The following is a 15,534-nucleotide window of genomic DNA, read 5'->3' as shown; positions in this document are numbered from 1 at the left end:
GGTTAAATAAAATGCCACTGTAGCCGGATTTCAGAGGGTGTAGAGAGGTGATGTGCTTTTCTGAGTTGCATCATGGTACTCTTGGTCTCAGGACCCACCAAGGCTCTCGATGGGAATTCTGGATTCTAAACCGGACCACCAAGCTGGGCCTCAGTTTCCTCCATGGAGAGGAGCAGGAAAAGGCAACTTCACATTTCAGGGCTCACGATTACTACTCCATGCATGGAATGGCAGGACTCCTGCCACAGAACACAAGAGGAAGGCAGCCCCTGGCTCTCATCTGGGATGTGTAGCTGGGGGGGGGGGGGGGGGCTAGCTGGAGCTGGGGTGCCAGGTGTGTCTGAAGGCCTAAGCTGGAGTTTTGTGGGGGTGGTGGGAGAGGGGAGGAGCAGCTCAGATTCCAGGCAGGAGGCTCACCCATATGAGCCAAGATGTGGAAACACAAACAGCCCTGTGCCTGCAGGTAGAGGTGCTGCCAGGTGTTAGTACCTGGGAGAGCTAAGGAAGCAGGCACCAGATCTAGGTACCGGGCTCCCCAAGGAGCCTGTACCCAAAGGCCCATTGGATCCACATCTAAAGAAGATGGTCCTGGGATGCCAGGAAAACAGATGGAGGGGACACATGCGGCAACAAGAAAATCCCTTAGGAGGATGTCATGTACTTGTTTAAAGCCATTTTCCAAAATAAGTGTTATATCACGGGAAACATGGGAAAACCGTGGTACAAATGGTGTGTGGCCTGCTCACAGCTCTGCTGTACACACCGAGCTGGCAGGAAGGGACTCAGGATTATCGGGAATGATCCAGGGCTGGTTGCATTGCATATACTTTAGAAAACTTTGTTTCTATTTTTAAAACTCTCTGAAGTAGATGTGTTTTATTTTTAAATTTAACCTTTGCACTACAGAATATATTGGATTGGCCAAAAAGTTCATTTGGTTTTTTCTGTATGATGGTTCTAGTAACACTTAGTTGTCTTTAACTTCATTTGAAACAATTTTGTTAGATTGTATTGTAACAGCTGTCATATCAGTGTGCATTAAAATAAAAAACTTATCAAAATTGGTAAATTTTTGTGTAGCTCTTTTAATATTGAAGGTGGAAGAAAATATGCAACATTTTCAGCATATTATGCTTTATTATTTCAAGAAAGGTATAAATACAACTGAAACACACACACACACAAAAGATTGTGCAGTGTATGAAGAAGGTGCTATGACTGATTGAATGTGTCAAAAGTGGTTTGTGAAGTTTTGTCCCAGAGATTTCTCACTGGACAATGCTCTATGGTCGGGTAGATCAGTTGAAATTAAGAGCGATCAAATTGAGACATTAATTGAGAATAATCAACATTATACCATGTGGGAGATAGCCAACATACTCAAAATATCCAAATCAATAGTTATTGGTGAAAATGAAAACTGTGTCTTTTATTTTACAGAAAAAAGCATATGGACTTTTTGGCCAACCCAATAACTAAAATGTGTTGAGAGGCTCAGGCCAAACCTGGGGATCTACAAGAGACTTCTGATTACACTGGGAAAGGAGGGGGGAGGCATGACCCTGGGGGGGAGTGGGAGATTTTGTGGGAAGAGGACTAGAAGTGGTTAAGATCAACTCAGAGCCCTGCTGGGACAGGATGGAAGCCTGTGCCGTGTGGCCGGGTTTGGGGGTAGCTGGGATCCAAGTACTCAAGAGAATGCCTTGGTATTGCCTTGTTCATGTGGGGTGTGCCCAGGATTGAAGGGGCTGTGTGGGGGCCAGGACCACCTGCTGCCTCAGAATTCACCCGGAATTCATCAGCCCAGCACATTCAAAACTAGCACATGGAGGATTCTCTGTGGCTCCCCATCCATCTCAGGTGACACATAAGGACGTTCTCACCCTCTCTGGGGCCCCCACCTTCCCTCCCTGCAACCCTTGCAGGTAGTGAACGGGAAGCTCCCTTCTGCAGGTGAACAGGGCTAGGAGCTAAGCCCGCACCAGCCAGCTGTGGGGTCGGAATCTGCTTCACCCTCTCTCAACTGCCTCCTGCCAGCTACAGTGACTAAGAGGGAACAAAACTAAAAGGCCTGGAGGGAAGAATCTTATACCAAACAAATGACAGGCTCAGAAGTATGACAACAATAACAATTGCAATGCTAGGGGTTTCTGAGCCCTGGCCACAGAGGGCTCTGTCCTAAACTTTCCATGCCATGTTCTTTCACCCCTTCAAGGACACACTCAACAGGCAGTGGTATGTACCAGCACAGACTGGAGCCAAGAGCTCTAGGCTGTGTGCAGGGGCCATTAGGCCTTGGGCACCTAGTAGAGGTGATCTCAAGGAAAGGATGGGCACCCCAGAGAAGAAAGAACATTCTGCGTTTACGGCATGAGATGATGGGTGTGGCAAGGAGTCTCACTGCAGAACTTGACAAACACGACCATGGGTCACTGAGCGGGGCCTTATCCACGTCCCTGACCAGCAAAATGAGTCCAGCATGATCACTGAAAGTAAATGCAACGTCTTAAAATATTTTTTAAAAGTGTTCCCCCACCCCCAGATGCTTTTACAAGTAGAGCTTACACAGTCACATTGAGAATCCCTCCCTGGGCCTCCAGGGCAAGTCCCAGGGACTCACCCAAGCTGTGTTGTTCTGCTTCTGCCCCCCCAAATCCCTCCAACTCAGACATGCAGTCGGTTCTCATTATCCATACCCAGCACGCTCATGTACTTCCTCATTCATCAGAAAAAAGACAGTGGTGGAGATCTAGGTTTGTTCCTCAGGAACAAGGTGCAGAGTTCTGAGGACATGTCTCAAAGCCCAGTGTGGTGAAGAGTCTTCTCTCCTGCACCCCATTGCAGGCTGCCACGAGCTCCAGAGAGATTCCCTCATTTCAATATGTTCTTTCTCTTCTAGACTCTCTAGAATCCCTGCAGTTGATTCTATTCTGGGTCAGGATTCTTGTTCTTCACTGACTCTCCCAACACCAAGTCTATATTTCCTCTTTCTCTGTCTGCATTGCATTCCTTTGGACAAGCACTGACTCTTATTTTTCTTCATAAACCAGATTCAACCTTTTAAAGACTCATCCTACTGTTCTTTGTCCACACTGTTGCTGTAACCAGACTGGTTTATCTTTCTGGGGAGTCGAGTTTACTTCCTCCATCAGTGGTTAGTGAACACAGTAGGTAACTAAGCAAGTACAAATAGCAAGTACTATTGTGACACTTACGTACACTTACTGGGGGATCTCGTCACACCTGAGATCCAGGAGAACGTACCCACCAGCAGGCCCCTCACACCCCATCGCGGGGGATGGATGATCCCACAGACTGGCTAACAAGTGACTCTACTTCCAGGACTAAAAGGATTTTAAGGAATCATTACATCTAGAACACCCAGGAAAGGTTTCTTCAAGTTGGTTAATCATCTTGGAAAGGTCTTTTATTCCAGAAATTTTCGAAGGCTCAACTTTTGCGGGCAGACAAATTTGAGACACAAACTAGCCAGATGTACAGATGGAGGGGCAGCTCAAGGCAGGGCTGGTCATCGGCCTCCCAGAAGTCAAAGGCTCCCACAGTTCCCTGCAGCAGGTGATCAACAGACTGAAAACAGGCGACAGAGCAGTAGTTTTGGGACCATCAGTCTGTTGTCTCTTTTAAAATCAAGCTTTTACTTAGAGTTAATTGTGGACTCACATGTGGTTGTGGAAAATGATACAGAGAAACCGTGTAAATCGAATTTCCCCAATGGTGACGTCTTACAAAACTACAGTGAAATTACAGTATGGCATCAAGCCACAAACATGTCCTTCTATGGCCACCCCCTTGTCTTTCCAGCCCCCACCACCTCCCTTTTCTTTTAAGCGAAGTAGTGTTTATTTTGTTGTTGCATTTTATGTGTATTTTTATGTCAATGGGAGAATGACTAGTCAAGTAAGCTATTGATCTTTCCAGCATTCTACACTGTCCCTACTTACCTTCAGTTCCAAATAAAATAAATACCACATTCAGCCGAACAAACGCATCTTCTGAATTGAAATTTCCCATGTATTTACAATGTCATCCACAAGGCTGATCTTTTACCCATTCAGACCAACATTCCAGCTGTCACAGACATCACCAGCTCTAAAATGGGCTCCGTCACTTAATCTCCTCCTTGGACATCTATCCCCAACAATGCCACCATCGCCCACCCCCAAATCCCAAGCCAAGTGTCATAGAACTACCCTCGGTGACTTCCCCTCCCTCTCCCTATAAAAGATCACCAGTTCTGTCTGTTCTTCCCCTAAGTCTCTCCGGTAGCTCCACCTCCTGCCCCTTCCTCTGCTACCACTGAGTTCAGAACCTCATTATTTGGGAGCTGGGCTATTCCAGAAGGTTCTAAGTAACTGCTTCCCCAACTCTTGTGTCTCCCCATCTCCACACCATTTCCACATTTCCATATTGAAAGAGAAGTTTCATTTCACATCTCTGCTTAAAGCCCACAAATCTCCTGTTAAAAGTCAAGTTCCTGGACCGAAATCCCCCAGCTGCCTATCTAGCTACTGCCCCTGCCATTCGGAACCACTCTTGTGTCCATGTTAAACATACGTTCCTTGAGCTGGGATGTTCCATCCCACTGTCTCCAGCACACCTTTCCCAGGTAGCACTGTAACCACCAGAGACCACAAGCGTCTCCAGGACCAGGAGCCACCCTGACCCCTCACCTTGGCAGGACCTGAGCTTGAGCATGACGCTCGGCACATGTGGGAGAAGACAGAGCCAAGTGAGCATTTTTTGAAGGGGAGGGATTTGCCTGGGGCCTAAGCCCTGTGCAGACAATGTGAGATAAACTCCAGTTGTTGACAGAAAGCATTTTCTTTCATCTTGTTCAGAGCTCAGATATAATTTAAAAGTCAGAGTTTTTACAATCAGAATGTAAGTGAACTTTTTGGAGTTTTAGATATTATGCTGACTTACAATGAATATAGAAGTTCTAACACAACTTTAAAATAATTAAGAAATGGAGTGGCTGTGGAATATTAAGACAAGGGGTAAATTATGTAAGTGCCATGTGCCCCCACCCCCCCCCCACAAAAAAACCCAATCTAGAACATTCTGTATCAGTCTCATAAAGAAGGAGATCTGGTGAGAAGTTGTCTGGCTCAGCTAACTAGTTCAGCGCTTGCCTTCTTAGGAGTTGTGCTTGTTTCCAAAATCTACCCTCAAGGGACAGAGACTCCACCATTTACGGAGGCCAAGAAAAAGCTGCTGGAGTGTGTCCCGAGCCCTTGGCGGCTCTGTCAGACAGGAACCCGACAGCCTGTGTGTCTGCCGTCCTTGGGACAGACAGCTTAGGGTGTGCTCACGTTTGGCCTGTAGCATACACACTCAGGTTAGGCACACTCCTAAGTTCACGTTGGTTCCTATGAATAAAGAGGTAATACTTGCCTTAAGGAATTATTTTAAATACAATGAGAAGACTACTAAGGAGTAGACAAAATTAAAAAAAGGAACTTTTAACAAGAAAGGCTACTCATGGCCTGAAATCCCACATGCAGGCTGACCACTATTGAGTGGGCATGTGGTCGAGACCAGACAATCCAAATCCTGATTTAAAATAAGTTATTTCTGGTAACGCCAGACATGAGGAGGTCTCCTGACTCTGGAATCCACAGCATCCTTCACAGGCCACAGAGGGCAGCCAGCTGCAACTCCAGGTCTGACCCAGCTGAAATATGGGGCATGAAAAGCAAAAGTCTAATGAGTGGTTTTTTTTTTTTTTCTTTCCCTCTTTTGTTCATTAGTTTATTTTGCTCGTTAGATTCCACATATTAGTGAGATCATGTGGTACACATCTTTCTCTGGCTTATTTCACTTAGCATAATGTTCTCCAGGCCTATCCATGTTTCACAAAGGTAAGAGTTCCTGCTTTTTTATAGCCACCCCTAATCCTAACCCTAACCCTATGCAAATTTCAGCTTGGCTGGGTGGCTCAGTTGGTTGGAGCATTATCCCATATAACAAAATGTTGCAGGTTCAATTCCTAGTCAGGGCACATACCGAGGTTGCAGGTTCAATATCAATGTTCCTCACATTGATGTTTCTTTCTCTCTCCCTTACTCTGTCTCTGAAGTCAATTAAAAAACAAAACAAAACAAACCATAACCTTGGGTGAGGATTTTTTTTAAATGCAAATTTCAATTGTATTCTAAGCTGTCATATTTAGGATGATTTTTTTCACCTAATCCATTTACAAAGTCTGATAGATTTTTGGAATGCTTCTGATAAAATTTCCAATGTTCTAATGAAATCATGCTTTAAAAATATCTGTTTTACTTCACAGAATGAGTCATGCAACTGGAACATGTGTTTGAAAGGTGTTTGTGTCATTCAGGAAAATACCCACCATAATAGGGGGATTAGATTACACACCGTGTGGGACAAAGTTAATTGAAGAGGAAGACAGGCTGGCCAGTTTTCTTAGAGACACTGTTAAGGAAGTTCCAGGCAAACTCCTGGGCTCACCTCTCAGTCTTAGATCAGGCTGTGCTTTTTTCAACTCGGGTCCCTGAACAGAAGCAGCACTTCCCTTGCTGCGGCCAGCCACCAGGTGCAGGTGCAGTGGACCAGGTGCCAGACCTTGTCTTCTGGCAGATGGCTGCCAGGGGTAGCTTCTCAGCAGGAAGAAGCTGGTGCAAGAGCCCTTTCAGGTCAGGCAGCTCATCCCATCGATCTCTCTCTCTTAAGTCGATTAATATCCCAGGCATCTTCTCCCAGCCCAATTGTTATCTATCCCAATTGTTCGCAGAGAACACAGATTGATTATCACAGCTGTCTCTCCATCAACAAGCATGGACTTGGCATACAGTAGACATTCAGTCCCTGCTTCTCAATGAATGAATGAAGAAAAGCACCTCTTGGGTCCTTGAAATCTTTTAATTTATTTGTTCTTAATACAGAAAAGTTTATTTCTCTAAAAATTTGTTTCTGGAATACACATGGAAAGTACTCTGATCACCTCATTCTGGTAATATTAGAAAATAAAAATTTACTCATAAGAGTAGATATATTTCACACATACTTTGAATAAAATCGCAAATGGGCATTGTCAACCCATTGCTTCCCACCTTGTCTAGTCTGGCGGTGTGTTCTTTTATATTTCTCAAGTCTCCATATACATGCTACTTATTTGTGTTTATTTCGTTTAACACATCTTTTACTTTCTGTTCTTGAAAAACTATTCTCTAAAGATGTAGAGAAAGTGGTCTCCCTGACACCAACTTTGCTGATGTTGTAGGATTTAGAATAAAAATTCCACAACAGGTTCTTACACTAGTGTGGCCCACACATTTTATAATCCTAGTGATCTTTCAACATAAGACGGTGACAAAGAAAGGTTTTGTTGTTCATGCTACTTTCAGGATGGATAAGCCTTGCTACAAATCTGCACTATGATAAGATTGATAAATTAAAAGAAAAACATTATTGAACTATGAATCCCTTTGCATCTCACACAGAGCCTATGAGTTAAGAAAGCACCCCAGATGCTGAGCTTTCTCTACTGCTCAACACAGAATTCTCTTTAAGGGTCTCCATGGAGGCAGCTGCCATCAGAGTACACACTGCACCCCCACGCAAAGCCACCCATGCAAGAAGAGCTTACACATACCTGTGAGAGGCTCTAAGGAAAAGGTCCCAACTCCTGCTCTACGACACCAGATGCAAACATGTGGTCTTCACCGCTGCTTTTCTTTCCTATTTATATATTTTTATAATGGTAGAACTACACCCCAGAGGTACTAAATAACTTTCTTTGCCTGCCATATAATATTAGAAAAAAATGTAGTAAAGAATATATAAAAAATATCATGCACCCTGGTCTGAAGCAGCCATACCCATATAGCAAATAATATGTGCTGTCAGATGTTATTCAGATTTTCTCTGAATCATAACACACTAGGCAGTGCCAATAAACAATCATGGAGCGTCCACTTGACCTACAGATGCACTGTGCACACCTCCCTAAAAAGAAGCGCCCACCCCCAATTCACTTCCCTGAAGTTTTCTTCTAGACACAAGCTCTGAATTCAGAGCAATCTGCCTGTGCCCAGATCTGCTTCTCTAAGGAACACAAACACACTGCCAGCAGCCAGATTTCCATTAATTATCAAAAGGACTCACATCTGGGCATGTCCTCTCCCCTTGGTAGCTCTCAGAGACCAGCTATTGGGATGATGATGACAACGCACCCCTACTGGTGACGATCCTGTTAGCACTCCTTACGTCCATGTCAGATGTCACACTTTCACAACACACTTGCCTGTACCTATTATTCTTAACATGACTTCTATGGCATCACATTAAACATCCAGTTCTAACAAGCAATTCTCTCTGAGCAACACTCTGACCACAGGCTCTGAGGCTCTTACCTGCTGTCCACGGAGGACGCTCCCCCAGGCCACCTCGCCTGGTCTCTGGCTCTTCCAGGCACAGCAACTAAGCTTTCTGAGATTCAGGACTTGAATTGCCGGGTTCCAGAAAGTCAAGTTTCACTTCCCCTGTTTTGCCACGCTGACTCAATTTTAATTCACCAACTGAGTATTTTTAACCAAATAGGGGGAAGAGGCACCCAGCTTGTGCTTCTTGGTCTTGTGGTAGCCGTTTGCTGTTGGATTTCACTATCATGTGAACAGCAGGGCTGGGGAAACCAGGAGGGGAATTTGGATATTAAGTGAAAAACAAAAGAGGAAAAAGACTGAGAATCAAGACAGAAACTCTATGCCTGTTAACAACTTCATACTGGGAAGTTTGGGAGGACCTTGGGCCATGTGCTGTGCAGCCCCCACCTGACTCTGTAGGGCTGGAGCTTCTGCCTCTCAGTACAGGTGGCATATATTTATTCAGTTTAAGTAAAAGCATTTCTGAAAAGTGTTGGAAGGGACTGGCGGAGAGAGACCTCCTGCAAAGACTCCATTCAACCCGGATCAGATGCAGACCAGAGACCCTGGGGTCCCGGGCTGTGTGCACCCCTCCAGCAGGCAGCTCCGTGCCATCCCCGCTGTCCTCTGGGGAAGGCTGGGGCTGAGGCCCAAGGCTTGGTCTGATAAGACTGACTCCACCTAAGTGAGTTCATCTGACGTCCAGATTACGCCTGAGTATCTGTGCACCACAACAAACGGCAAGACCACTGATCCTGAGACCGTAAGTATCTAAGAGCACTGTGGCCACGAGTCCCAAGTCACCTGGACCTACCTTGGTTCTCAGATGCGAGGACAGGAGAGCAAGAGAAGGAAGAATCTTTGAAAAGGCCCTTTCTGGAGGCCCCAGGGTGGCCCTGAGGCTTATTTTCTTGGTAAAACCTAAACTGAGACATTGGCCAGAAGGGCTTCCTACCACTCATGGCCTCCCCCAGTGTCCCAGAGAGGACCCGAGAGGGCACAAGTGAGAGAGATGCAGGGCTGAGGCTGCGGTGCGGGCATCTGCTCCAGCCCTGTCTCTGTAACGCAAGGGAAGTTTCTCTGGGACCTGGGTGGAAGCAAGGGTCTGGGGGCCGAAATGACCAAGAACTGAGACCAGCACTGGGCAGGTGGCCCAGCACCCAGACGGCAGAGGAGCCTCCCCTTCAACAGTCCTCCTGTGGGGCTGGGAGGAGCCTGCATCTTGGCTCTGATTTCCCCAAATTCTCAACCCCATTCATGTGGTTCCCTCCAAAAATACTTTATTACCAATGAAGTATCCTGGAGATCACTGAAATGGTACATTTTCACAGCCCCCAAAAGACCTTTCCATCTGGTCTTGTGTTTTCAATGCAGCTTTCAAATTCTGAGACTCTTCCTCTGGGAGGCATGCTTAGCACAGAGTGCTCACTTTGCAGAGACCAGGCGCGGGGCTGGAGAGACCAGTTCCGCTCTAGGACAGAAGGGAGTACAGTAATCCCCTTTAATGGGTTATTGCCATCCAGCGCTGCCAGCCAGTGCTGGATCAAGGTGGGAGAAACTAACACGATTAACTCCTTCAGGGTGGTTCTGTCAAGCGTTTAGGGCTGTTTCATCCAACTGTGGATTCAGCCCAAACCACTGATTTCAGAACTCAACCTCCACAGAAGCTTCAATTTCCCTGAAGGGAAAAGCACGTACACTTTTACAAACAGGAAAACTGAGGCAGCCACGATCTCCTGCGCAGAGCTCAGGTTTTTGCCCCAGCCCCACACCATGAGGCCAAATTCAATTCTGTCTTTGAGGTTTGTCACCCAGGCTGCAGGACCGCAGATTTCTGCAGATTTCCACCTGCCAGCCTTCCTCTCTGCTCCAGCCCAGCCATCCTGACCCTCCTTTTCAGCCATCTCCTGGGGCTCGTAGGGTGGATTCCATGGCCCAGACCACCACCTCCCCTGCGTCCTCCCCAATCACTCGCTGACCGGCTCCCATCCTTGGCATCCCGTGGCTACTGTGACAGTAACAGGAGCACTTGGGAAGCCTGGCCAACCCACGGATCCACGCAGCAAAGCCAAGCTGCCCTCTCAAGTCACCTGTCAGCACCTACACCCGCTTCCCCATCACTGTAGGTCTCTCCTGACAACCCTCCAGGACAAGCCATGCTAAATCTCCTGTCTGTAAAATGGGTGATACAAAGCTTTATTAATAGCAAAGCTCTAAATCTGATGGTGAGAACTCAGAACCACGGCCAAATAAAATGCTGAGGAAACACTTAAGGGCTTCTGTCTTCACTGTGGCTACATCCTCCCCAGCAGGACTAGATCCTGGTCACAGGGACATCAAAGTTCTCACCACAGAGAAGTGTGGATTTAGCCCATTAAGGAGCAACCTACACTATCACATTCTGGGAGGTTTTCTGAATGTCAAGGGTGAATGAAGGCACCCGTTCCCAAACAGGAAACTTGCTCAGCCTGCACTTGGCCCTGGGGCTCTGCCAGGACTGTGCCAGGAAGATCCACTGTAGCTTCCTGAAAAGCTGACAATGGACACAGCTTGGTGTTGAACTGTACTTAACCATGCAAGTAAGTCACCAGGTTTGCGTCGTTCTGTCAAGGAGCTAATCAATACCATGTAGCTAACGGCTCTTGTTTCATTTTACATTTTACAAGTGCACCTTCATGTATCAAGCGCCCTTAAAATGAGGTCTGCTGCAGCTCTGATGGGTTTGCCGCTGGCTGAGCTCTCTCCTCTCAAGTTCAGACCAGTCATGGAGCTTACGCTTGCTAGCCAGAGGGAAATCGTTTGCTCTTGGTAGCTGATGACATGACTCAGAGTTATCTAATGAAAACTTTGGGCGAAAGGCTCATTTACTCATAATCCCTATTCCCTGAGCCATTCCAAGTCCAAGGGGACAGAGATTACACGTCATTCACGAAGACATTCTCCCTCGGCAAGACAAGCAACCTGTAAGAACCATCTCCACATTGCACAACCCAAGTAACGACTGAATTGAAACATGGGCCACCACAGCCGGGAGCTCTGACTGCTCCCAATACAACTCCTGTGGGTGACTCCAGAGAAATGGTGGGTTACAGGACCCAAGGACTCACCCTCAGCAACAGAGAACAGCCAGGAGCACCACTCAGAATAAATGTAGTAGCTTTTCATTTCAGACACGGAGATTCGGACAGCATTTCCATCTCCCATGGCTGCTAAGCACCCAGGGAGACAGGCTCCCCTGTGGTCAGTCCTGCAGCCCTCCTGTGGTTACCCATTAGCCATCTTCCACTGAACTTCGCTCCCTAAAAAGTGCATGAGGGACCAACTGACTTTTTACTTTCGTTTTCAACCATGAACTAAGACGGAGCATTAAAAGGTGATTACTCTCCTGCAGGCTAACATCTGCCACTCCTCCCTGCACATTTACACATGACTCTGGGCCAGCTGGCCAACTACAGGGTGACAAAGAAAAAGGAATGGCTGGGTCTGTCTCAGCCTCAGTTCAAAGCACTAGGGACACCTCTGCTGGCATGACTTCCCTGTATTTTTAAGCAGGCAACAAGGACATCAAATACAGCTAAGTTCCATACTGCTTGGGGAGAGAAGCATATTTGCTGGAAACTTTAAATTAGACAGTACTGTCCAGAATGACTTTGCATCACTACCTTCCTCCATCTGATAAAATCCAGTTCTCTGGATACTAGTGACATTTGCTGGAACAAACAGAGGTGGAGCCTGTATTTGTTTAAAGGAAGGTGAGGAAAGCAGACATATAGGCACCATATTCCACCGTCCTCTCTTCCCTTCTCACCTTTTCATTCAAGATCTGTGCGTCTCTAACAGTTTGGGGTGTAAAGTGTGCGCCCCCACCTGGACACCCAGAAAAAACTTAGCTCTCTCATATCCCATCACAGCTAGCCCTGCCCTGCCCATCACATGGTCTGGGCTCCACAGGGCCAGTGGGAAAGATTTCCCCCTCACTCCACGCTCAGAGAGCAAGGCTGTGAACAGAGTCCATAAAGCCCAACCAGCAGGTGCCAGTGACATGCCCTGTTACACACTGAAGTCCACGCTGCTTAGATAATGGGGTCTGGGGGGCAGGAGAGTTCTGGGGTTTGGGCTCACAGTTCCAGGGCTCCCCAAAGAGCAGAAATCTCAGCTACCCAGGTCTGTGTTCTCCTCGGGCTTAAGCCAAGCAGGCCTGGGAGGTTGGGGTAGGAGGCTAGAAGTAGTGACTTTCACCAAGTTACCTGATATTTTGAAAAATAATACTATTCAATAAAAACAAGATTTCTTCAAACCAAGAAATGTTTCCTTACAGACACGTTAACTAGAACCCCTAGGGAAATATCTCAATGCAAGTATTTCTCTTCCAAATAAGCGCACTTGAAATAAAACAGCACACTCTCTTTTTGTCTTTTCAGGTCTCACCAGCTCATCTGGGAGTTCCAAAAATGTCAAAGAGAATAAGAGAGTGAGGATAAGTGCTTCCCCTCAGCTTCTTATAGCTCCTTCAAAGATGAAAACCAGGTTTGCAAACATAAAGGCCGTTGTGGGTGAGACCCAATGGATTCAATGGCCAAGCGTCATTCCCCAAATGCTTATACTCACTTAAAGCGACTTAAATGAAACCTAGGGCTCCTCCTCAGGCATCCTCACCTCTCACTTCTGGCCTCAGCACAGACAGGGGCCTCTGCCCCACATCTGGCAGGCTGTATGCTATCAGGCCCAACTTAGCACAGACAGCGGCATGTCTTGCTGAGAGAGACACTGTAAGTTGCAATCCAGATCCCCACTGTCACCAGGCAGCTGTTCTGAAACAGGCAGAGGGACCCAAGCAGATGTTAGAACCATACCGTTGTCTTGGCTTACTCCAATATTTCCAGTGTACACAGCTTAGCTATTGGTTTCCTCTAGAATTCCTTCCAGAAGAAGTTTTTGTTTGTTTGTTTGTTTTGCATGTGATACTGTATCCAAACCTTTTCCTTTTTTGCATTAGCTATCAGGAAGCTCGAATTTTGTGCTCACTTGCAGTGAACAACTCACCCAGTTGTTGAAATATATTTATTTGCTTCTTTTAATTAACTCTGATTCTGTTTAAAAATGTCTATGTCAATCTAAAACATGTTTCTAAAACAAGAATTTTTTCAATTCTAAGTGAAACTACCAGTTTTGTTTTTGTTTTGTTTTGTTTTGTTTTGTTTTGGCTTGTAGAAACTAATGTCGTAGGGCAGAAGAGCGTGGCGTGGATGTCATTCCTGTACATTCAAGCACTCGTTGTATGTAGGTAGTGTTCTATTTCTGAAAGTAGGACAGATCAGAGGTGACATTCAAGAGATTATCCTAATTTCTACTTCATTCATTAATATCATATCCATTGCTGGCTAACAAAGGAAACTATAGTCTTGCAACTATACTTTTTCCCCATGCCCTCTACTTGGAGTGGGAAGTCTGACTGTCAGATCATCTTCTAACCTGAAGATCCCTCTTTCAATGCTCAGCACAAGGAAAAGAGCTGCAAGTGCCTGGGGAGGTCTTTCCACGGGACCCACAGGCCAGCCTGACCCAGACACACATGTACCCGTGGGTTTTCGAGGAAAGAATCAGGGCAAACGCGCAGGCAGGAAAGAATACCCAGGCTGGACTGCTTCTCTTGGAGCAGGGAAAATTTAAGCAACAGGTATCTGAGAGCTTGGTTCCCGCTCCTGCAGCTCATGGGAATGAAGCTGGGAAATGCCAGGCTGCACTCCTGCAGAGAGACTAAGGGAAGGATAGTGCAAGGGGTGGGGGACTAGAACAGTGCAGGGACCCAAAAGGGCTGCATGGAGCCACGCTGACCCAGGGCCTCATATGCCACAAAGCACTTAATTGCCCATTGTCTTCATTGGGTCCTGATTACCAATAGGCAGAACCACAGCACTAAAGGCATCTAATGAGTGCTAGTGATGAAAAGAGAAGCCACTCAAGTCAGATGGCACCGTCCCTGCTCCTTCCCTCCACACAGGCCCAGCAAGACCCCAGCACCAAGGGCTGCCAGTTCACAGCTAGGGGATGCCCTGGGGGTCCCCATTTCATGGTAGGGGATATTTAGGAACCCAACTTCATAGGAGGTACCTTGGGGGCTTCATTTCAAAGAGAGGATGCCCTGGGGGCTCCATTTCCCCCAAAGGGACACCCCTGGAACAGCAGAACCACTTGCCCGGGCCTCGAGGGGGGCAGGCTCAGGTCTCGCCTTTTAAGCCTCCAGGCATCAGGATGATAACACAGTCCTTTTACAGTCAGGGTCTCTGGTGCCACCCTAACAGAGCCAAAGCATAGACACCCTGGAGCCAGGGCGGGTCTGGTCAGACAACTTGGGGACTCCCCACTCTGCCCCAGACCCAGCTTGCGTCTGCAGCCCTCCAGTCAGCGGGCTAGACAGGAGGATGGGAGAGGCAGAGACAGAGCTCTCATGCTCTTAGCATGTGCCAGGCAGGGGCAGAGTCTACACAAAGCCCCGCGTAATCATCACACTCACTCTGTGTTAGGGCAGAAATCAGTGGACTCAGTTAGAAGGTTGAGACCTTGTTATGTTAACCCTGAATCATTGTACCAATGCAGCTGAGCTCAGTCACAGCCAAGAAGCAGAGGCAGTCAGTCAGGCATTCAGTGTGTGGGCTCCATTCCCACCCCAAAGGGCAGCTGAGTCTATGCCTGAGCCCTGCCCAGGCCTGAGTCCATCCCAGGGGCCACCAGCCACACGAGGACCACACACTTGGCTCTCGTCGAGGTCCGAACACCTGATGCCAGGGAAGGTTTTGCACAGGTTTCCTGGTGCTGCACCAGGCTTCTATCATCCTCTCCCTGATGCTGTCTGGGAGAGAGCCATGGGGTCCCCCAAACACAGAAAGGCATAGGCCTGGCTCTGACTTGTTATTTCTGATGTCTTGCATGTTATATCAAGGACATCTGTCCAGGGAACAGATGCCACCCTGTCACAGAGTCAGATGCTGCCCTAAGTTCAACAGCAAACCTCCTGTTTTGGGGTTCCTGAAGAAGGGAAGGGGTGCTCCTGGGAGGAAGGAACAGAAACATGTGACAAGGCTCTTTTCTCCAACTCAATCTATTAGAATATCCCCACTCCTTTGGAAGT

General features: G+C 47.1%; 1 protein-coding gene across 9 annotated transcripts in view; it reads right to left on the bottom strand.

Annotated features, from left to right (window-relative positions):
- Positions 1–15,534, bottom strand: part of MCF2L (MCF.2 cell line derived transforming sequence like) — a 183,953-nt gene that overhangs the window by 83,160 nt on the left and 85,259 nt on the right. The window contains exon 1 of one of the 9 annotated variants that reach the window (XM_090258635.1): positions 11,513–11,665. The exons of the other annotated variants lie outside the window; for them this stretch is intronic. Coding sequence (XP_090114761.1) covers positions 11,513–11,609 — 97 coding nt within the window. The 5' untranslated portion in view covers positions 11,610–11,665. Of the gene's footprint in view, positions 1–11,512; positions 11,666–15,534 lie in introns of those variants that run through there. 9 annotated transcript variants of the gene reach the window in all.

The sequence above is a fragment of the Furipterus horrens genome, unplaced genomic scaffold, assembly GCF_987537825.1.
Source record: "Furipterus horrens unplaced genomic scaffold, mFurHor1.1.pri manual_scaffold_12, whole genome shotgun sequence".
Lineage (NCBI taxonomy): Eukaryota > Metazoa > Chordata > Mammalia > Chiroptera > Furipteridae > Furipterus > Furipterus horrens.
The sequence above is the reverse complement of the archived record's forward strand: the minus strand, read 5'-3'. Positions and strand labels throughout refer to the sequence as shown.